This window comes from Epinephelus fuscoguttatus, linkage group LG3 (assembly GCF_011397635.1).
Source record: "Epinephelus fuscoguttatus linkage group LG3, E.fuscoguttatus.final_Chr_v1".
NCBI classification, from domain to species: Eukaryota; Metazoa; Chordata; class Actinopteri; order Perciformes; family Serranidae; genus Epinephelus; species Epinephelus fuscoguttatus.
Window position 1 is genome coordinate 1,829,775 of NC_064754.1, and position 22,467 is coordinate 1,852,241.

General features: G+C 46.3%; 1 protein-coding gene across 2 annotated transcripts in view; it reads right to left on the reverse strand.

The window, feature by feature from the left end:
* Nucleotides 1-10,175: 10,175 nt before the first annotated feature.
* The window catches only part of LOC125886152 (protein jagged-1b-like), a 47,429-nt gene continuing 35,137 nt past the window's right edge, over nucleotides 10,176-22,467 (reverse strand). Inside the window, exons 16-26 of one of the 2 annotated variants that reach the window (XM_049572156.1) lie at nucleotides 22,341-22,454; nucleotides 21,988-22,101; nucleotides 21,783-21,899; nucleotides 21,481-21,508; nucleotides 20,759-20,844; nucleotides 17,558-17,671; nucleotides 17,192-17,301; nucleotides 16,736-16,966; nucleotides 14,146-14,277; nucleotides 13,569-13,719; nucleotides 10,176-12,042 (exon numbers count right to left, since the gene is read on the reverse strand). In XM_049572156.1, coding sequence (XP_049428113.1) covers nucleotides 11,510-12,042; nucleotides 13,569-13,719; nucleotides 14,146-14,277; nucleotides 16,736-16,966; nucleotides 17,192-17,301; nucleotides 17,558-17,671; nucleotides 20,759-20,844; nucleotides 21,481-21,508; nucleotides 21,783-21,899; nucleotides 21,988-22,101; nucleotides 22,341-22,454 — 1,730 coding nt within the window. In that variant the 3' untranslated portion in view covers nucleotides 10,176-11,509. Of the gene's footprint in view, nucleotides 12,046-13,568; nucleotides 13,720-14,145; nucleotides 14,278-16,735; nucleotides 16,967-17,191; nucleotides 17,302-17,557; nucleotides 17,672-20,758; nucleotides 20,845-21,480; nucleotides 21,509-21,782; nucleotides 21,900-21,987; nucleotides 22,102-22,340; nucleotides 22,455-22,467 lie in introns of both variants that reach the window. The other variant, XM_049572155.1, reaches the window with a different exon arrangement.

The window sequence follows — 22,467 nt, forward strand, 5'->3', positions numbered from 1 at the left end:
TCCACCAGATCTGGTGGGTTTCCTCCAGGTGCTCTGACATGTTCTCCCCGTGTCAGCGTGGGTTTCCTCCAGGTGCTCCAGCTTCCTCCCACAGTCCAAAGACATGCAGGTTAATTGGTGACTCTAAATTGTCCGTAGGTGTGAATGTGAGTGTGAATGGTTGTCTGTCTCTATGTGTCAGCCCTGTGATAGTCTGGTGACCTGTCCAGGGTGAACCCTGCCTCTCACCCAGTGTCAGCTGGGATAGGCTCCAGCCCCTGTGACCCTCAACAGGATAAGTGGATACAGAAAATAAATGAATGAAAAACTGAAAACATAAACATAAACTATATAATTTTTTGGGACTGTGAATTCAAAATTTAGATTGAGATATGAATGTGAAGTGAACTGAACTTTGAGTTGCTGTGAAGATGCAAAACTGTTTGAAATAAAACACAGATGTAAAAAACTGTTATATAAAATACTGTAATGTTAGTTACTAAAATAGATATAGAGACAGAGATGGTGAATAAATGATATTCCAGTGTGTGCACATTACTGTCCATGAAGGCAACTATTTGTCAGCTATGAAAGCTACCATGGCTTTTGTCCTGTAGGCTGACAATGTTGTTTATTTGTCAGCTGACAGTTACGTCGTTGCTGCTGCTGGCTGACAGATACAGCTTTCAACAGCTTTGCAGCCCTCGAGGTGTTAAGTGGTGCGATGGTGCACTGAAATGGAGCGGTGTCAAAATGCCACTCAGCATGAGGTTTTAATAGTGGAGTGGAAAGATATAAAACAAACTGTAATGTCAGGTGATATTGAGAAGACATGCCAACTTACAACAGCCGCGATAGCAGTGTCTATATATCCTACCTCGCTTACCATTGTTGTAATAACTCCTCATTGGTTCCAGCACGCCGTTTAACAACACTTAACAACAACTTGATGCTAGTCCTGCCTGTTGTGCTGATTGGTTAACTCCCCGCAACGCTTATTGGTTGAGGCTGCTGTCAGCCCTAGAGTGGTCTCCTCTGGTCTGAATCAGGGACTCATGTTGTTCCAAAGTTGTATAATTGCCTAGAGTTGGTTGGTGTTCTCACGGCAGCATTTACAAGAGGACCAGATCAAATGCCTTGTGTGAGAAAGCTGCTCTTGATTGGTCAGAATTTCCATGTGGGAAAAATCCAGGAAGTAAAGCAAACGTTGAAGAAGAGTACACTTGCAAGATAAATGTGACACTTTCTAATGTCACAATGGAGGGACAACTACGCAGGTTGATTTTAGCGCTGCTCATCGTGGACTATATTGCTGTCATTGTTCATTTTAGTCAAAGCATACAGTTTGAAAACGAGGCGCAGCTCCAACTAGAAAACAATGTTTTGATGCATTGGATGTGCTGAATGTGCATATTAAGGCAGTACAGGAGGAGGTGCACATTAATAATCCTCCAGGACTGTAACATGCTCATGTTTAACCCAAACAATGTGTCATGTGACTGCAGTTGCTTCACATCCAGGTCGCAACACCTTCTCACCACAAACCAACCGCACCAGAGTTCCTTTGGAACCGGACCGAGACCACCTCTTCAAGAAGGTCTCAGTCTGGTTGTTTTGCTGTGTTCACACCTGCACAAACAAACCGCACTGAGGGGGCAAATGAACTTGAGTTTGATTGAACTGAACCAAACAGGGCAGGTGTGAACGCAGCCTGAGAAACTGCTGTTTCATGTCACGATGCCAGACCAGATTCTGTCAACTCAAACTCGATGGCGTGGGCGGATGCAAAGGTATGGACCAGGCAAAGGAAATGGCAGACAGTGGAACAACCTGAGTAACTGTGGAAAACAAATGCAGTGTGTCCTGTGTTGTCAGTAATTCCTCAGCTCTGAAAACAAAACAAAAAAAACGGCAAGAAGTCCAGTTGCCTTGGCAACAGCAGCGCCAACAGTAACACAACTTGGAAACGCTGGCGCAATTTACATAGATTCTGAATCCGTTTAATGCCATCTTTAATCGCCTGACAGTTTGATACTTGCTGCTTTCAGTTGGTACCAAAAAGTACTGAGATTCAGTACCCAGCCCAAGATGTGGCGGTACATGACGTGACATCTCAGTCTGACCAGCTCTCTACATGAAAAAGAAACACAAACCAAACTACTGCGTGGAGAACAAACGAGTGTTTAGGAGGAGTTTAGCCTTCAGCATGTTTATCCACAGCGGGAGGTTTTTCTCAGAGAACGAGTTTCTTTGTGCAGACTTCTGTTTTTTTTTTTTTCCTCTGTTTGCAAATTTGATTGTGAGAAATTGAGTCAAGATGTTGGACCTTCTTAGAAAACACAGCGGACAGAAACAGAGCAAAGAGAGCGACAATAAAACATGTCAGGAATCATGATGGGATCCTGAATCACTGTTGTTTCATTTACTCCTCTGTGTTCAGCCGCAGGGAGTTGACGTCAGGCCTTCTCTCCTCGCTGTCTCCAGACTCCTGCAGTTCCCACAACTGTTTCTGCACAGCTGAGTCACACTGCCACACACACACACACACACACACACACACACACACACACTTCAACCACACCCCTCACAGAGCAATTTGTGAAAACACTGAGTTCTTGAATTACAAAATCCATAACAACCAGACTGGAGTTGAACTTTGAATCGATCCTCTCGGGGCTGAAACCTTACAGCCCCACATCTGCTCACATTATTAGTGCAGTTGGTCACAGCGGGCATTGAACCCCCAACCCCTTGGCAGTGTTAGTGCCTTGCTCCACAGAGGCTCGCAGCATCAACTCTCCAAACTTTAATGTCTTGGTTGAAATAAAGCGCCTGGCAGCTCCGCTCCTTCCCTCCGTGTTCGACATGAAGGCGGGCTCGGGTTTCTCAGATGGATTAGTGGAACGTTGTGGAGGCGGGCAGGCGTTGGTGATCCTAATGATCACGTTAGCTCTGCTTTTCCAACAGCTTTGAAGCAGCGAGAGAGCGGAGGTTCAGGTTTCATGACTCGGACCATTAAAAACAGCGAAAAAACCAAAGGGACACTGGACTGAGTTTGGTGGCTGTGGAGCTGGCTGAACAAAAGCACACACAGGAGGAGGAGCTGTGTGCGTGTGTGTGTGTGTGTGTGTGTGTGTATGTGTGGTAAAGACAGTAGGGTTTAACCATTGTAGTTTTTGAGTTACTGATGGCTGGTGTTCTGTGCCTCGTTCTGTATGTACCTCCTGAGTTTTTGTTTGATTTGCATGTTTAGAATGAGAAAGACCTGATAAATACACTGCTCCAAACTAATTAAGGGAACACTTAAATCACACATCAGATCTTGATGAACGGATCATTCAAGTTGAAAGTTTTTACTGATGCACATTGTTTAATGTGTTTGAAATCATCTACACACTGAAGGCTGGACTCACAATCGAAGTGAAAAATGAAATCACAGCTGATCCAACTCATCGTGTGACTCAGTAGTGTGTTCGGCCCCCGCCTGCCTGTATGACCTCCTGACAACAGCTGGACTCCTGATGAGTCGGAGGATGGATCTCCTCCCAGACCTGGATCAGGGCATCAGTGAGCTCCTGGACTGTCTGTGGTGGACGCATCGATACATAACGTCCCATAGGTGCTCAGTTAGATTTAGGTCAGGGGAACGAGAGGGCCAGTCAATGACATCACTGCATCCATCATCCAGGAACTGTCTACACTCTGGACACAGGAACCCAGGGCTCTCTGCACCAGGAGGAACCCAGGGCCCTCTGCACCGGGAGGAACCCAGGGCCCTCTGCACCAGGAGGAACCCAGGGCCCTCTGCACCAGGAGGAACCCAGGGCCCTCTGCACCAGGAGGAACCCAGGGCCCTCTGCACCAGGAGGAACCCAGGGCCCTCTGCACCAGGAGGAACCCAGGGCCCTCTGCACCAGGAGGAACCCAGGGCCCTCTGCACCAGGAGGAACCCAGGGCCCCCTGCACCGGGAGGAACCCAGGGCCCCCTGCACCAGGAGGAACCCAGGGCCCTCTGCACCGGGAGGAACCCAGGGCCCCCTGCACCGGGAGGAACCCAGGGCCCCCTGCACCAGGAGGAACCCAGGGCCCTCTGCACCGGGAGGAACCCAGGGCCCCCTGCACCAGGAGGAACCCAGGGCCCTCTGCACCAGGGCCCCCTGCACCAGGAGGAACCCAGGACCCTCTGCACCAGGAGGAACCCAGGGCCCACTGCACCAGGAGGAACCCAGGACCCTCTGCAGCAGGAGGAACCCAGGGCCCTCTGCAGCAGGAGGAACCCAGGGCCCTCTGCACCAGGAGGAACCCAGGGTCCTCTGCACCAGGAGGAACCCAGGGCCCTCTGCACCAGGAGGAACCCAGGACCCTCTGCACCAGGAGGAACCCAGGGCCCTCTGCACCAGGAGGAACCCAGGGCCCTCTGCACCAGGAGGAACCCAGGGCCCTCTGCACCAGGAGGAACCCAGGGCCCTCTGCACCAGGAGGAACCCAGGGCCCTCTGCACCAGGAGGAACCCAGGGCCCTCTGCAGCAGGAGGAACCCAGGGCCCACTGCAGCAGCGTAAGGTCTGACAGTCACTCCCTAACAGCAGTCAGGGTACTGTTGGCTCTGACATGGAGGTCTGTGTGACCCTCCAAGGATCTGCCTCCCCAGACCATCACTGACCCACCACCAAACCGGTCATGCTGGATGATGTCACAGGCAGCATAACGTTCACCTCGGCGTCTCCAGACTCTTTCACGCCTGTCACATGTGCTCAGTGTGAACCTGCTCTCATCTGTGAAGACAACGAGGCCCCAGTGGTGGACCTGCCAGTTCTGGTGTTCTCTGGTGAATGATGGAGCTGCACGGTGCTGGGCTGTGAGCACAGGTCCCACTAGAGGACGTGGGGCCCTCATGCCACCCTCATGGAGTCTGTTTCTGACAGTGTGGTCAGAAACATGCACACCAGTATTTTGCATCTCTTTGTGATCGTTTTTTGTCTTTTTGTAGACAATAGTGTCTCCCTGAGGTCATTTTGTGTCTCTTTGTGGTTCCTTTACATCTCTGTGGTCTCACTGAGTCTCTTTCTGGTCGGTTAACTTGAGTGACATTTGTGACACTTTGGATCCCTGGGCCTGTGCCCAGTTGGGCTGTTCAGTGATCCATCCATGGGCAGAACACACATCATTTAAACAAAATGGACTAAAACATGTAAGAAATGTATTTTCAGTAGTTTAAGTCTGTCAACAAAGTAAAAACAAAGTATTTTTTCTTTGAGTAATACATACATACATATGTATATCCTTTTAGTCCAAGAAGCGTAGACAGACAGAGACAGTCAGAGTCTGAGGGTGGAAGTCGTGGTCTGAACCATAATGGCAGGGCGAGGGGGGGGGGGGGGGTTAACCAACAGGGAGGGAGAGATTGGCATCACAGAGTAACTCAGAGCATGAAAACACAAAGCGGCCACAAAACCATCCAAATGATGGGCCACATAAAGCTCTGCTGTTATCCACTGACAGAGACTTTCTTTGCTTATCAGCGTCTGATTTGGATTCCTCTCAGTCTGTTTGAAAATCACAAAATTTGCACAACTTCAGAAGAATGCACATAAACACAGCCCTCCATGGTGAAGCGACCACACCGGAGGGAGCAGCCTGTTTGGAGGAGCGGGGCTGCGGTTCCCCTCACTCTCTTTGTTCTGATCAAAGTTCGGGTATCGGGGCAGAGATTCCTGCAGGGAAAGCATTTGGTCATGTTGTTTATCTGTGAGGGACGGTCAGTCGTGCTGCGTTCAGAGCTTCATAAACATGTCTGCAGAGGACAGTGTGAGATCGAGATAAAGACCAGAGGATGGCTGGAAAATCGGAGACAAAGCAACTTCTGTTGCTGCCTCCAATAAACGTCTTTATGAGGCGAGATGTGTGTCCGGGTCAAAAGAGCAACAAACCGAAGCCTTTGGCACGCGCATGAAATGGTGGATTTTCTTTTCATTAGGGGTTCAAATGTCTGGAAGGACATTGGTGACTCCTTCACCAGCTGACATTGTCTGCACATGAGCACTGCAGTGACATTCCATAGGGACATTCTCGTTTTTGTGTGGCGGCCGCTGTGGTCAGAAGCTCCTGGGGACGAGTGTTGGAGAAACGCTGATTTGTAAAGTGAAACGTCTTCATTCAGTGTTTTTATGGATTAAATGCGCCGGGGCCTCATTTATAAATGTTGCTTACGCACAAAACGGGTCCTGAAAGATGCGCATGCCACTTCCTGCGCAAACGTTGTGATTTATAAAAATAAACTTGGCGGGAGAATGTGCGCACCGGTACGTCACCTTTGATCCTTGTGCACGAACATTTTGGAGACGGGAGAAACTGGCGGCGCAGATGGTGAGGTGGTGAATTGAAGCCAGATTCAGACTTATAGATCCACGTAATCACAAACACCCAAGTCTGCAGTGTTAGAGCTGTGTTCTTTTAGTGAGCCATTAGGCCTACTACTGTATTTGTTCATATATCATACTTCCATCTTCAAATGATATAGAGCAGTGGATAGCACTGATTGATTATTAATTGTGACAAGGTGTGTAACAATCAGTCTAATTGCTGAGTAAGCATATACATAGCGCGGTGACAGCCATGCGTAATGCTGCACAATGGATGCGCTGGCACTGCTGGAAGATCACGCCAATGGTAGGATCAGGATGGAGAGAGTCTTTAGGGACCATGAAGATTTCCTGGCCCATGATGATGACTGGCTAATAGATCCAAGAGCAGTGCTCTTGGATCAGAACTGGGTCCAGTGTTAGACAGACCCACCCGCTGGAACCGCGCCATCCCAGTGCATATACAGGTGCTGACCACTCCGGGGTTTCTGGCAACCGGCTCTTTCCAGCGGGAATTAGCCGACAGGTATGTGTTTGATATGATTAACAATATATCGTGTTATATGTTCTGTCTAAAGCCCCTTTTGGGTATAATGCAGTTAAATTCTGTCCTTAGGTCTGGGATATCACAGTCATTCCTCAGCACAATGATGCCGGCTGTTTTGGATGGCATTGTTAACATGACCAGTCGATCAGGTTTCCTTACACTGTGGGTGAACAGGCCAACATTAAAAGGCAATTTGCAGCAATGTCCGGTTTCCCAAATGTAATCGTCACCATCGAGTGCACTCACACTTCTCCATCACCCAACAAAGGTGTGTAAAATTATTAGGGCGTGTGGTGTTCTGCACAACGTGGCACTGAGGGACGCCATTCCCGTCCCGCCTGGCCTCCCTCCCCCCCAAGGCTCCGTGAAGGTGTCGTGCGGCGTTTGTAGTCAGCAAGTAGGTTTCATTTTTTAACAAGATCTTTAATGGAGCTGGCAATTTCAGACATGACATCACACATGTTACTCATGATGCATTTGTTGGAGTTCGTCTCTGACTTCATTGAATGCACTGGTGCTGGGGACGGCCAGGCCTTCAGCCACGGTGCCAGGACACGCCGTGCCGGGAACCTCCTCGTCACCCACCGCTTCCAACTCTACAGTGACGGAGGACACAACATTAGTCCACTGTGCCTTTTCACAAGTCTCTGTTGAAATATTTAATTTATACATTTAATAAACAGATCAAACTGTACTTAACCGGTGTCTTCCGTGGTCTCCGCCATATCTGTGTCTCCTTCCCTCTCCGACACGCTGGCCGTCCCAAGGATGGAGGCTATTTTGGTGTCCAGCGGTGTGGGCTCGGGTGTGCCCTGACCCCCACCTGTAGCAGACACGCTTTGACGGTGCCATGCCACTCTCCTCTTGGCCTCCACCTCTTCTTCTTCACCTCTCACACTATTTACGGCAGTGACGATGTGCTGCCACTCGCTTGTTTCTCTTTTATTAGCGATGCCATACTGTGGCCACCAAATATCATAATTTTCCTGGCCTCCACCTCCCCCACAAGCACCTCTGTTTCGTTCTCCATGAAATTCCTTTTCCTTGTCTTCTCTGCCATGATTGAGCATCAAATGACATTGATCAGCAGGCAAAAATATTCATGAGGTACTTTGCATTGGCCATTCATGGTAGATTGTGGGTGTGTAGAGGGAGTGATGTGAGCTGAATCCACCTGCAACCTTCTAGGTGGACTGTGATTTATAAAGGGAAAAGTGCTTGCAGGTGTGTGTGTGCATGGTTTTATAAATCAGATTATTTTGTGGTGCACACCATTTTCAGCTTTTGGGTACACGTACACTTAAAGTAGGATCCTACCAATGTTTTATGAATGAGGCCCCCGGTCTGTTTGTTTTGGAGACGAGGAGACCTCTGTGGATAATTCAGCTCCTGCTCAGCCGTGTGCCTCACCAACTTGGTGATGTTTTCTTAACTTGCAGTGCGTTCAGCTCCCACAGCCTCCGTACTAAAGGGTTAAACGCTCTGAGATTTAGAGAAGACTTGAGCTTTAGGAATGACGTGCAGAGTTTCTATCAAACTGGCATCATCAGCTGCATCAGTGATCAGATATTTTTTAACTCCACATCTTTTAAGAAACGTAACTTTCTCCAAACATTACGTCACTGTTGCCACTAACAAACACAAAGACTTTCATTTGAAATATAAGAAAAACATGTTTTATTTATTCCTCCATCATAAACTAACGGGGCAGATGACTGAAGTCAAACATGGTTTCACAGCCTCATTTTATCCTCCAGTCAACAACAGGAAACACGTCACATGACAGTTCTACAATGTTGAACTCTCTCTTCAAGTAAAGGTTCCCTGTGGAGTTTTAGACCTTTGTCAGACCTCGCTGAATGTAAACGTTAGCATTAAACTCCACAGGACTCCTTCTGATTACTCAGGTTTGATCATTCAGATGTTACAAACATGGAAACAGGATCTACAGCTCAACCCTTTTTTTCTTCACACTGTATGTACAAATAATTACAAAACAAGTCGCGTCCCTTAAAGAATTTCTTTTCAGTAGCAAAAGCAATATGTCTGCCACCATGTTGGTTTGTATAAAACAGCCCAGAGGAAAACGTTGGCATTGTACCTTTCTGCAAACCATCTATGACACGTTACATTTGTACGTTTGATGTCAGCGTTTCTAAAGTGACGCAGAATATGAGCTAGAGATTTTGATTAATTTTGCTTCTGGTAGTCCGACACCCATTACCCAGTAACTAACAGGTTAATGTTTTATATATTAAAAACACAAATGAGGTGAAATACTAGAGGCCTCTCCTTTTGCTCCAGCGCTCCACTGACTCTGAGAGCTTTCGCGCTGCATTTAGAGGTGGCCAAATTTAAATGTTTTGCCTTTCATTTTATTTTCTGTTGGATGTGCTGACAGACAGGCAGCTAGTTGTGTTAACACGTAGAAACATAGCCCCGCTGGTTAGCTAATGTTAGCCTTGCCTGTTCTGCACTGCACTAAGTTAGCTAGCAGCGCCATTCATTCACTATTATTGCTGGTAATGCTGTCCTGGTGTGAGTTTGGGAAATACAATTCAATAGTTTATCTGAACCAGTCCAAATATTAGGTGTGTAAAAATTAGGCTTCTAACGTCTCAGTTATGCGTTTTGTTACGGCACTTGGTTAACGGCACCCAGCACACCGACACAACACCTTTTCCTGCTAAAACAATTATTATTTTTACAATTATTTTTTAGGAAAAACGCTTTTGATTCTGTTGATCAGTGGACCCTTACAGACAGAAGGAATATAAATAACTTACCCAGTAGTCACCACTTGTTTATTCGTCATGCTGGTAAATCTGAACGCATTACGGTCTTCTTTCAGTAAAATGAAATCAACCGAGCTCACCGCAGGTAGCATCTCCATATTGACAAAAGTTTAAACATTAATATTTGTATGTGATCTAAACAGCTAACTGACATTAGCTCAAGTAGGCAACTAACATCCTGATTTTATACATCCATAAAAATTAACTGCTTGGCAACCAGACCAGGCCTCTGATTGAGACAGGCCTTTACTGGTCAAAATGTGTAGCCACACCAGGCTAGTAACAGGGACTGGGCGTTTAATTGAAGTTTTACGGTTATGTGTCTGTGCAGGTTGGATACTTTGACGGGCCGTGGTAACTGTTTATCATTTTTTAATTTGGCCAATCAGAGGCTTACAATCCCCATCAATCAAAAGCTGATTTCACCAATACGCTGACTGAACAAGCTGTCAGTCATTTTTTAAATTCAGCCAATCACTTCACAGTATTATAAGGGGGGGGGGGGGGGGGTTGACAAAGTAAATCCAATTCGTAAAGCTACTTCATTATTAATTCAGCCGGTCGTGATGATGCAGCAGTCTGACAGTAAATATTTTTTAGGTTGTCTTTGTAAAAATAACCTCGGCTTTGGGTTCAAAATTGCCAGTTTAAAGTGGAAGTAGACAACTTTTCCACTACCTAGCGCACTCGCTTGCTAGCTACTACTAGCTTAGCTTGCTAGCCTAGCGTAGCGCTTACTTAAATAGGGATAAAATTATTTAATAGTGTCTCTTTTAGACTTTAGAATATGTTATGGATCAAATCCTGATAATGACACAAATCATTTTGGGGGGGGTTAAAATTCATTCACTTATTTACAGATGGGGTTTTTTGCTATGAAAGTCAATGGGAAAAAGTCTTTTTGGGCTGCAGGGCATCACATGACTGTGTAGTTTCACTGTTTGGCCACTACAAAAAATATGTCTTCAAAACCTGGTGCGCTTCCTGTCAAATGTAACGTATCTGCTGTTAGCGGAAATGTACAATGCCAACCATTTCCTCTGGTGACTGGTGTGTATAAAAAAGACCCTCAGCAGCAACATCTGTCTGTAACCACCCAGCCTTCACCCCCCACCCTCTCCATTTACATGTAGAGTACTAACAACAGAACATCCTGGCAAACATACCAACAAAACGGCATCAGGCGGACAAAGTACAAAACATTTAGTTGAGGCACAAAAATGCCCGAATCCAAAAGGCTAAAAAACTATTCTTTCAAGAACACTTTTAGCGTTAAAATATATATAAAAAAATTCATTAAGAAGTCTTGAGTTTACAAAGCTGTCAAACTCCAAACAAAATTCATAAATTAAAGGAAAGGAATATCTTAAGGCTCTTGACGATTAAGTTAATAAATCAAATTTGCACAATGATTAATTAAAACATTATTTACACATCTATACAGAAACATTCTACATGGACGGTTCTTCATATGGACTCAAATTTTCCCCCCAAAAACAAAATAAATATTTTTCCAAACTGGTCAAGTGCTGTGTTGCAACAAAGCACTGACTCAAAGATACCAGTCGTGCATGTACGTCTCTTAGCAAGACTCCTGCACACCCAGATTCTGTCCTTTACGAAGGCGTCCACACAATGGGAGATCCAGCCAACCGCAGTGGACCGTTCAGACCAGCGTCATAAATTAAACAGCAAAATCCATCTCGACGTTCAGTCCTGAACAAAAGACGAATATAAAAAAGAACCAGAAGTCTTCCACCACTGGAGGAGGGGAGGAGGGGGGGGTCTGATCTCTGAGGACCAAGTGTTCATTCTGAACCCCGCTGGTTATACAATATATTCCATCCTGTTAACACTCTGTGTCTGCAGCTGCCTGTTGTCCTGTTTGCTAGTCCAGTGTGGGGGTTTGCCTGTTGTACAGTGGGGGGGTCGTTCCTCCCAGTCTACCAGCGAGTACGCCGGCGGTGCCCGGGGGAACCTCGCCTTCTGTAGCCTCTTGTCCATCTCGTCCTCATCTGATTGGCTTCCAGTGTCCGACTTCCGGATCTTGGCGTTAACGGCGTTCTTGTCCTCACAGAGGTGGTGATGGAGAAGGTGGTGGTGGTGTTGGTGGTGGTGGTTGGGGGGGTTTTTCTCAATGGGGTTCTTGATGTGGTTGAGCTGCTCCCGGGCGGCGCTGACGCTGTTGTGGAGGGCGTTGTTGTCCTCGGTTGCTGATGCCAAAGACGCCGCCGACTGCGTGCTGACCCCAGTGTGGGCACTTTGCTTCCTCCGCCTCCTCACGCACCACAGCAACATCGAGGCGATCGCCAACACCCAGACAACGATGACCACAGAAACCAGCAGGGGGACGAGGTGGTCTGCTGGACAGACGGAAGAAAGGAGGTCAATAAACAACTCAAGACTCTTGATTTAAAAACTAGACTGTGCACATCGTTTTTAAAATTTTGAACAAACTGTAACTGAAGGACCGGCCTGACATTTTGAAATTTGTTTTCTGCTTTAGCCAACATCAGACAAGAAGATGGATATCATGGATGGATGTCACCATCCATCTCTCTGTGCGTCCCGTACGCAAATTTGCGAAAGGGCTTTCACATCGCCACGCAGTAACTCACAGCCTCCAGTCAAGTTAATGAGGGAAAGGCAGCACTGGGGGAGTGGCTTCCAACATGGCGGTAGCGCTATAAAGCGGTTGCCGCTAGGGTTGGGTCGGTTTTCAGTAATACCAATTCGGTTCGGTACTCCGACTCGGACTCTGCTCCACGCACCAGTGTCACACAAAAGACTGTTCGGTATGTATTTTTCACATCGCAGGGATTTTTCACAGACATTTTTACACGTAGTCCGCTCTGCTTATAGTACGCCCGAGTCTGTGAACACCTGTGTCTGCCTCTTCGCCAAGCGCACAGCGAGCAGGAGAGAGAGGGGGGTGGGGCGGGGACTGAGCTAGGAGGTGCGAGTGCGCATGCACCTCTACTGTAGCCTGGAGTTTGTTTAACAGTGACGGGGAGTCGATAATGGCGGACAATTTAGTCTCAAAGAAATCAAGGAATGCGCCACTATGGCAACACTTTCGCTTTGAGCCAGACGAAGGAGGCAACCCTTGTTTGCACTGTTTCAGTAAGCTGCAAAATTTATTTGTAAGGAATAAAAGAAACAACTTGTTACTGTCACTCTGTTGTCCTAAGTTCGTTTTTTATTTTAAATGAGTCAACTGCGCCCCCAAGTGGCGAAAATCCGGTATTACCAACTTGGTGCGTTGTTTTTTTTACAAAAACCGGACCGTTTTTTTAATTTATTTTCTCATACCGACCCAACCCTAGTTGCCGCCCACATGCACACTCACAGATTTTGCTCTGCCATGCTGGCTTCATAATGTTCCAGTGGTAAATTGTCCCAATATGTGGAAATCTTTGGCTATGTCAGTGATTTCTGTCGCAACAAGCTAGCTTGCACTTCTTCCAGTGCTCACTGAAGCACCTGCCTGTCAGCGCAGCCGTGGATCATAGCAGCAGCAGCAACCACTTTAAAAAACACTTTGGTTTTGGGGGGAGAACAGTCTTGCCTGTAGGCAGTTGTCAGGGTGGGTACTGCACTGTGCAGTGAGAGCAGTTTTAAACTGTTGGTTACAGGTTAATGGGTGTCAGGCTATCGACAGCAAAATGAATCTAAAGTGACCCGTCTGCTCAGTCGGTAACTCAGACGTCATCACAAAGTGTAAAAACTGTTCAAAAATAGTCTTTGGCATCAAGAAAGCCACTAAGTGCTCCTTCTAATTTAGATTATTTTGTCAAACTATAATTCCCAAAGTCAAGAATGAAGTTTTCTGCTCAAATAAATGAGAGTTGTAAAGCGCTGATGTTTTTTCCATTCAGTGGCTCACCGTTGGGGTTGTGGCTCTGTCGTCTCTGGATCCGAACCTCTGCAATGGCGCTGATGATGGTGCTGTTGGCGCTCCTCTTGCTGACCAGATCCATGATCCTGTCTGTGATATCCTTGACAAAGGTCAGACCTCTCCTCTGGTCGTCTGTCGACTGAAATATTCAACACAAAAACTCCATTACAGCCTGTTTATCTGTGACAGTTCAGTCTAAATAAACGCTGGTACCCTCTAATCACTGATTCATGCAACACAATAAGTCATGAAAGCTTTTCCATTCCTAAAAAAAATCATCTGGCACAGTGGATGCATTTTATTTCTCTGGCTGCAGCAGCGACAGTGTTGGTGCTCTTATCTCCAGATTCTTGCTCCATTTCCATGTTCTAATTATAGAATAGGTTTGGATTTAGACTCTAGACTTTTGGTAAATGTTAATGTGATGTACTGGAAACCAGAGGAAATCAGGACCAGATCACATCAGCTGATGACAGCTTTATAATCATCACACTACGCTGCAGAGTTTTCTTCTGCTTTGGTCAAACACTAACGCCGACTGACTCTCAGACCAGATGTGACTCACGATGGCTACGTGGATCTCGTTGTTGGCGCTGCGTGAAGGCTCGCAGGTCATGGAGATGGAGGAGTCGGAGGACAGATTCTTGACGACGTAGAGGCTCCTGAGCTCACGACAAACCTGCTCCACTGTCACACCCTGTAACACACACCAGAGGAACGACATCAGCAACCAAAGCAGCGTGAAGGTATCAGATATTCTGTGTGACGGTAACCGACAGCGGTGGAGGAAGTATTCAGACCCTCATACCACACTGTGAAAATACTCTGTTTCAAGTCAAAGTCCTGCATTGAAAACGTTCCTTCAGTTAAAGCATGTAGATACAATCAGGAAAATGTCCACCTGTGACTGTTACACCAACCAAACCACCCAATTTTCACATTTTCTATTGCCCTCTCTCGGTTTCCTCTCAGGGACACGACTGTCCTGTATTTCTCCAGATTTCTGACAAATTTTCACACCCTGTTTCTGGCGCTGTAAAGTAGACCAATGACTCATCGACAAGTCTACCGCTCGCACCTGCCAGTATTGTAAGCCAGGTTTCCATGTCTTTTTAATACAAAGCAGGCGGAGGTGCTCTATCAATACTGTGAAAGTAACTAAACGCTCGGTCCGTATAAAGAAACTGTGCCTGTAAACCAGCCGTCAGAGGTTATGATGTCACACCTGCACGATATAAAAGGTAGAAACTGCCGCTGCAGGAGGGCGGGGTGATGTAGACAAAAGTTCATATCTCGGTTCTCTCCATGTTACAAAATAGACTACAACCACCGAGAAGAACATCAATGCGCGATGATCCACCTCACACACAAACTAGCAGCGCATCACTGTACTGCACGTGTGCTGCTGCGCTCATTTCACTCATGTCACAGACTGATGTAGCGCAGCACGTGCAGCGTACAGACCGATGTCACACTGTAGACTAATGACCAGACAGATCAAACAGAGGAGCAGCTCTGTGTCTCTGGAGTGTTGATGGAGAACGGCGTTATGTAATGCAACTTGACCCTATATTGATATAAACGGTGTTGTCTAAATTCATATCTCGCTTGAAAATATATCGATATATCGTACACGGTGGCTACATCACGCAGCCCTACGCTACAGTGCCGTTACAGTCATTCCCAGACTGCAACCATACTGAGACAGACTGAGATACTGAGAGCGCAGATGTGGAAACAGTGACCAATCAGAACTGAGAGGGCTGTTTTGGGAGGGGGACTTAAAGAGACAGGCGCTAAAATGGCGTGTTTCAGACGGAGGGTGATTAAAGGTGTATTCAGGCAGGAAGTGTGAGAAAAACACATGTGTTTTTAAACAATGTTTGGTAGAAACCACAAATACAAGTGTGATGCTGAAAAGCTCCAGTGTGTAGGATTTAGGCAGATACACTGTCAGAACTGAAATATGATATTTTCTTTAGTCAGCTGAAAATAAGAATCACTGTGTTTTCGTTCCCTCAGAAAGAGACGTTTATATCTACACAGGGAGCAGGTCCTCGTCTACAGAGATCGCCCTGCTGCACCGCCATGTTTCTACAGTAGCCCAGAGCGGACAAACCAAACACTCTCTGCATCTCAAAGTAAAGGATGCTTCCTTGGTAGGACGGGTCCTTCCGAGTTGGGCCCTACAGAGGCCGGGTGAGACTCTTTCCTAGCATTCGGTGATCACACATTGGAACAGGCTAGCAAGTGCCTTGGTGTGCATCACTGAGAGGCCCCGCCTTCAATTCTGGCAAATTGTGTGCAAAGGATCATGGGAACTTCATCCCTGCTGAGGATGCAAACATGCATTTTTGAAAATTCTCTGAATAAAGACTCAGTCCTCTGTAGAATTCAAGGACTCTTTGACATCGGTGGGATTCAATGACGTGGTCTCCTTGAAATTCAGCCGTTTAAGGATCTTTCCTCGACCTTAAGAAGCACCAACTCACTCTAGATAGGGACACTTTTTGTGTTGGTCACCATAGTTACCAGACGCTCTGCAACAAGAGCGTCACAAAAACACAGATTTTTTTTAACATTGAACAACTTTATTCAGTGTTTTAACCAGTTTTAATCAGCTGCTCTGTTTGTTTTGAGAGGAAAAGACCTCTGAGGATAATTCAGCTCATGAACAATGACCAATGAAGGAATTCTACCCAGAAGTTTCAGCAGGTTGCAATCTGCAGTCCTCACCACTAGATGCCACTAAATCCCCCTAAATTTTACACACTTCATTTAAACGAAAGATGAATGCAGTTTGTAAAATTTGCTGTTTTGATTTTTCCATTGAGCACGAGGGTCGCAGGGTGTGATGAACTGAATGAATTACAACTGAATATTAGTTTATGCCAGAGATTCACACAGGTACAGGTCAGAGAGTCGAATCATTCTGTATCCTTTCCTGAGAACTAATAGTATTTAACATTAAAGTGTGGCTGCAGTTCATTCGTTAAACGTCACCAAACGCAGGAAACAAAGTCTCTGAAACTCAAATTTTTCTGGAGGAGAACCTTGAAAAATCTGAGTTTCAATCTGCTGACCTTTGCTCAGTGTGCAGATGAAGTTGGACAGAGAGAAGATGAAGGAGGAAGACGGCGGGAAACCAAACTGACCGTTGCCATGACGTCCTTGTTGAAGGTGAAGGTGACGTTGGCGCAGCTGCTCTCTGAGTGACACCTGGCTGTGGGCGGGACCCGGTGGGTGGGGCTCCAGCACTCCCCCTGGCTGGAGCACGGCTTCACGAAGCAGCGTTCGTCTCGCACCGCAAAGCAGGTCTGACCGGCCGGACAGTCGGCGCTGCGAGGCTTACTGTGGAGGCTGCAGGGTTTAGGTCCACACCACAGCTGCCAGAGACAAAACTGTCTGGTCAGTTTTTACATTTTACTGTGACGGAACAGAACGACGTCCATTTCCTTAGTTCAGAATGAAATATACTTTTAACTACTTTCCTACTTTCCAATATAATATTGCCACACAAAAATGTTGTGATACAATGCTGTAGTGATTTCCCCCACTCCTAGTTTTTTACACAGTACACAGTACTCATGACCATGAGGTCTCCGCTGTACCTTCGTGCAGGTGATCCTCCCGTTGTGACAGCGGCAGGTGTTGCAGTCTTCGTCCCATCTGCTTCCATCCAGAGCCACCAGCCCTCCGACCACACAGGGCCTCCCCGACGCTGCAGCACAAAAACCACCAGCAGCACCATCACCGCTCAACTCTGATCAACACCAACACCGACTTCACACGAGTGAATCTTCAGATCACAGTACCAGCAGTTACATTTACTCTACAATTCATCCGCTGGTGTTTTGAATCCTGATTTTTTGTTTTCATGCCGAGGACAGAGACATTATGTGAACATCAAGTCTCAAAACTGTTACAGCATAAAAACTCTTTTTAAAAAAAAGCACAAAAACTGTGTGAGGTTTTACCTTCCTGGCAGCGGGGGCCGGTTCTTCCTGGTGGACAGACGCAGCGGTAGCCGTTGATTTCATCCACGCAGGTGGAGCCGAATGAGCAGGGAGACGACTGGCACTCGTTGATGTCTGAAAGAGATGAGGGTCAGTTTTTATTTTAATATTAAATATATTTCTCTTTCCTCAGTAACACAGAGAGGCTGAGAACTACTTACACAGAGCTGTGAAAGATAAACATCTGCAGCTGAGTTTTATTATTGATTATCTGTTTGTTTTTTCAATTAATCATTTAAATAATAAAATGACACAATAGTGAAAGAATGTCTGTTACAGGGAGATTTACTTTAGCATCAGTGTCTCTTTTCAGAAATCATGACCCAGTTATTTAAGATGTTCCACAGACCTTGCTGTGAACAGTTTCATGTAGGAACCATTTCTACCGACCTGCACCCACCAACCGCATCACTGTGCAGAAGAAGTGTTCATCTAATCATGGACAAGAGGCTCGTGACATAAATGGCATCCTCCTCAACTGAGCTTGAGCCTCAGCGGGGTCGGGTACCCAAGGGTTAACCCACAAAAAGCTGAGCAACAGGTACAAATACAGTACAGGCCAAAAGTTTGGACACACCTTCTCATTCAATGCGTTTTCTTTATTTTCATGACTATTTACATTGTAGATTCTCACTGAAGGCATCAAAACTATGAATGAACACATGTGGAGTTATGTACTTAACAAAAAAAGGTGAAATAACTGAAAACATGTTTTATATTCTAGTTTCTTCAAAATAGCCACCCTTTGCTCTGATTACTGCTTTGCACACTCTTGGCATTCTCTCCATGAGCTTCAAGAGGTAGTCACCTGAAATGGTTTTCCAACAGTCTTGAAGGAGTTCCCAGAGGTGTTTAGCACTTGTTGGCCCCTTTGCCTTCACTCTGCGGTCCAGCTCACCCCAAACCATCTCCATTGGGTTCAGGTCCGGTGACTGTGGAGGCCAGGTCATCTGCCGCAGCACTCCATCACTCTCCTTCTTGGTCAAATAGCCCTTACACAGCCTGGAGGTGTGTTTGGGGTCATTGTCCTGTTGAAAAATAAATGATCGTCCAACTAAACGCAAACCGGATGGGATGGCATGTCGCTGCAGGATGCTGTGGTAGCCATGCTGGTTCAGTGTGCCTTCAATTTTGAATAAATCCCCAACAGTGTCACCAGCAAAACACCCCACACCATCACACCTCCTCCTCCATGCTTCACAGTGGGAACCAGGCATGTGGAATCCATCCGTTCACCTTTTCGCGTCTCACAAAGACACGGCGGTTGGAACCAAAGATCTCAAATTTGGACTCATCAGACCAAAGCACAGATTTCCACTGGTCTAATGTCCATTCCTTGTGTTTCTTGGCCCAAACAAATCTCTTCTGCTTGTTGCCTCTCCTTAGCAGTGGTTTCCTAGCAGCTATTTGACCATGAAGGCCTGATTGGCGCAGTCTCCTCTTAACAGTTGTTCTAGAGATGGGTCTGCTGCTAGAACTCTGTGTGGCATTCATCTGGTCTCTGATCTGAGCTGCTGTTAACTTGCAATTTCTGAGGCTGGTGACTCGGATGAACTTATCCTCAGAAGCAGAGGTGACTCTTGGTCTTCCTTTCCTGGGTCGGTCCTCACGTGTGCCAGTTTCGTTGTAGCGCTTGATGGTTTTTGCGACTCCACTTGGGGACACATTTAAAGTTTTTGCAATTTTCCGGACTGACTGACCTTCATTTCTTAAAGTAATGATGGCCACTGGTTTTTCTTTAGTTAGCTGATTGGTTCTTGCCATAATATGAATTTTAACAGTTGTCCAATAGGGCTGTCGGCTGTGTATTAACCTGACTTCTGCACAACACAACTGATGGTCCCAACCCCATTGATAAAGCAAGAAATTCCACTAATTAACCCTGATAAGGCACACCTGTGAAGTGGAAACCATTTCAGGTGACTACCTCTTGAAGCTCATGGAGAGAATGCCAAGAGTGTGCAAAGCAGTAATCAGAGCAAAGGGTGGCTATTTTGAAGAAACTAGAATATAAAACATGTTTTCAGTTATTTCACCTTTTTTTTGTTAAGTACATAACTCCACATGTGTTCATTCATAGTTTTGATGCCTTCAGTGAGAATCTACAATGTAAATAGTCATGAAAATAAAGAAAACGCATTGAATGAGAAGGTGTGTCCAAACTTTTGGCCTGTACTGTATGTGTACATATAAACTCATGAGTAAAAATGAACTCCACGTCGGCGGGCAGCAGGTGAGAACAAAATCTATTTTTAATTTTTCCAGTGCAGTTTATGTGTACTATTCTAACATCTAAATCACTATTATAAAGCTGCAGTTGCTTTTATTTTGAAAGTCAGTGACACAAGTGTAACCTTTGACCCCGTGGTCACATTGGTCACCGACGTGGAGGACGCCAGCCATGACACTTTGCAGCCCGAGGATGAGGTGGCAGCCTACATGGAGTTTGGATCCTTTGGAGGTTTGATGGTGGTGGAAGGAGCATGCTAACATGTTTCCTAACCTGGCAGTGATTGAATGTTTTCACCATCCAGTCAAAGAGACGGAGAACCAGCTTCATGTGAGGGACTGGAGCCTGGGGGGTTAATCACAGGTGTGGCTTTGACTTCGACATAATGACAGGTAAAAGGTCAGTTCTGGTACTGAGCCTTATGGGTATGGGCGGTTTTCAGAAATGGACCCCGCAGGACTCCAACATTAGCTAGCTCAGTGTTGCTAGGTGAGCTAGCGGTAGATGCACACTTCTCTCTGCGCAGTGATACAGTTAGCAGGTGTAGTTCAGCAGAAAGAAAATAGTTCCTACATGAAACACAACAAGGTCTGTGGATTATTCTGAGTAACCAGGTCATGATATCTGGAAAGAGACACTGATGTTGACCATCTAGTTCCACCACATAGACTCTGTATCTCACACCAAAACTGTCTACACGGATACACAGCACTACAGGTGAGAGGAAAAATATGTAGTTTAGATTTTGGGGTGAACTGTCCCTTTAATGTAAAGGAATGGAGGTAGAAAGAGACGGAGCTAAAGTAAGACGACAGAAGAGCAAAGCAGAAAATGAGAAAGGTGCAGAAACAGGAAACACATTAGGAATAATAAAGGGCAGCAGATGAGCGGAGGGATAGATGTTTGTGAAAGGGTCAAAGGTCAACACTCACTGATCCTGCAGTCTGGGCCGGCGAACCCCGGAGCACATTCACATCGATACCAGTTGTCTCCATCCACACAGGTCCCGCTGTTGTAACTGCAGGAGGACAGAGAGGAGCTTTAACACTGTGTGCAACAACAAGACTTTTATTCTGGAAAAAAAAACAAGTGAGGTTTTTCCTGTCTGAGTCAATTCCCCATGAAAAAGCAAAAAAGGTTGCTATAAATCAATAACCCTGACCGTACTGAGCTGGAGCCCTCATACCCAACACTCATCTAAACTACACGCTGAAAAATATTATATTTCTTATCTGTGTTTTCTTTTTAAGATACGAGCCGTCTCAGACTCTGTGGCTTGGAGAGAGGAGAGTGGGAGCTGAGCAGATAAAAAGTGAAACTGGCAGCGAGCAAGTTGTTTTGTTCCAGATCTGATTTGCTGAACGAACGCATGACGAGGAGGAGGAGGAGGCCAAAAAGGAGAACTTCATGTTGGATATGAGTTTATCACTACAAACGTCACAGCTCGCACCGTCAGAACATGAAGTTTTGACTGGAGCTGAAGGATCACATGCTGCTGCCAGACATCTCGAGCTTTGAAAACTAATTTCAGAAATATTTTATCAGTGTTTTCTTTTGTTTTACAGAACAGCAGCCATCATCAACATCAGACTGTTCAGTTAACTCGGCTCACTGTGACTGACCTCAGGGATTTTAGTGTGTGTGTTGAACTCACCAGGGATGAGGACTGCAGTCGTTGGCATCTGGAAAATAAAGAAAAAAATATACTGTGTTAGACTTCAGTCACTGCGTTCGCCACATCGCGCAGGTTTGAACCTCTTCAGTCCGACTCTGGACGAGAACATCAGTCAAATCAAACATCCTCCGCAGCTCGGACAGGGCAACACTTTTTCTCTACAACTTTAGGACAGACTATGGTTTAAGTTTGACACAGACATCGATGGTAACCAGAGCACAGATCCTTTCCTTTGAGCTGCACAAACATCAACAGCGATGAGATAAAAGCGAGCCACTCACTGTGGCTGCAGGTGGCGCCCTCCCAGCCCTCCTTACAGACGCAGCTGAAAGTGTCTCCGTCCACCACACAGGTTCCTCCGTTCTCACAGGGACTCGGCAGACAGCTGCTGTTCTTCGCTGGAGACACAAACACGACTGTCAGACGTCTTCACTGAAACACAGACACGCTTTAAAAATGAAAAAGAAAACGAGGCGTCATGCTGACCGATGTTACAGGTGGCGCCATCCCAGCCAGCGGCACACAGACACTTGAAGGTGTCGCCCTCGTCGTAGCAGGTTCCTCCGTTGTTACAGGTCGCCTCGTCGCACTGACTCTCTCCTGGACATAAAAACAGACATCAGCGAGTCGGAAAATGAACATCTGGAAAATGAACATCTGGACACCTGCAGGGCTCAAACAACACACACATTTTATGTTTGTGGGAACTCCTCCTGTCCTGTTTGAGAAGGAGAGTGTTCTCAACACACAAAGGAACTCTTCACCCTTCAGTTTATCACCAATATTTACACACACACACACACACACACACACACACACACACACACATATAAACTCACTGGAGTGGCAGGTCTTTCCCTTCCAGCCGTTGTTACACTCGCAGTAGAAATCATTGACCAGATCTCGACAGACGCCGCGGTTCTGACAGGGAGCAGAGCTGCAGTCATCGACGTCTGCACAACAAGA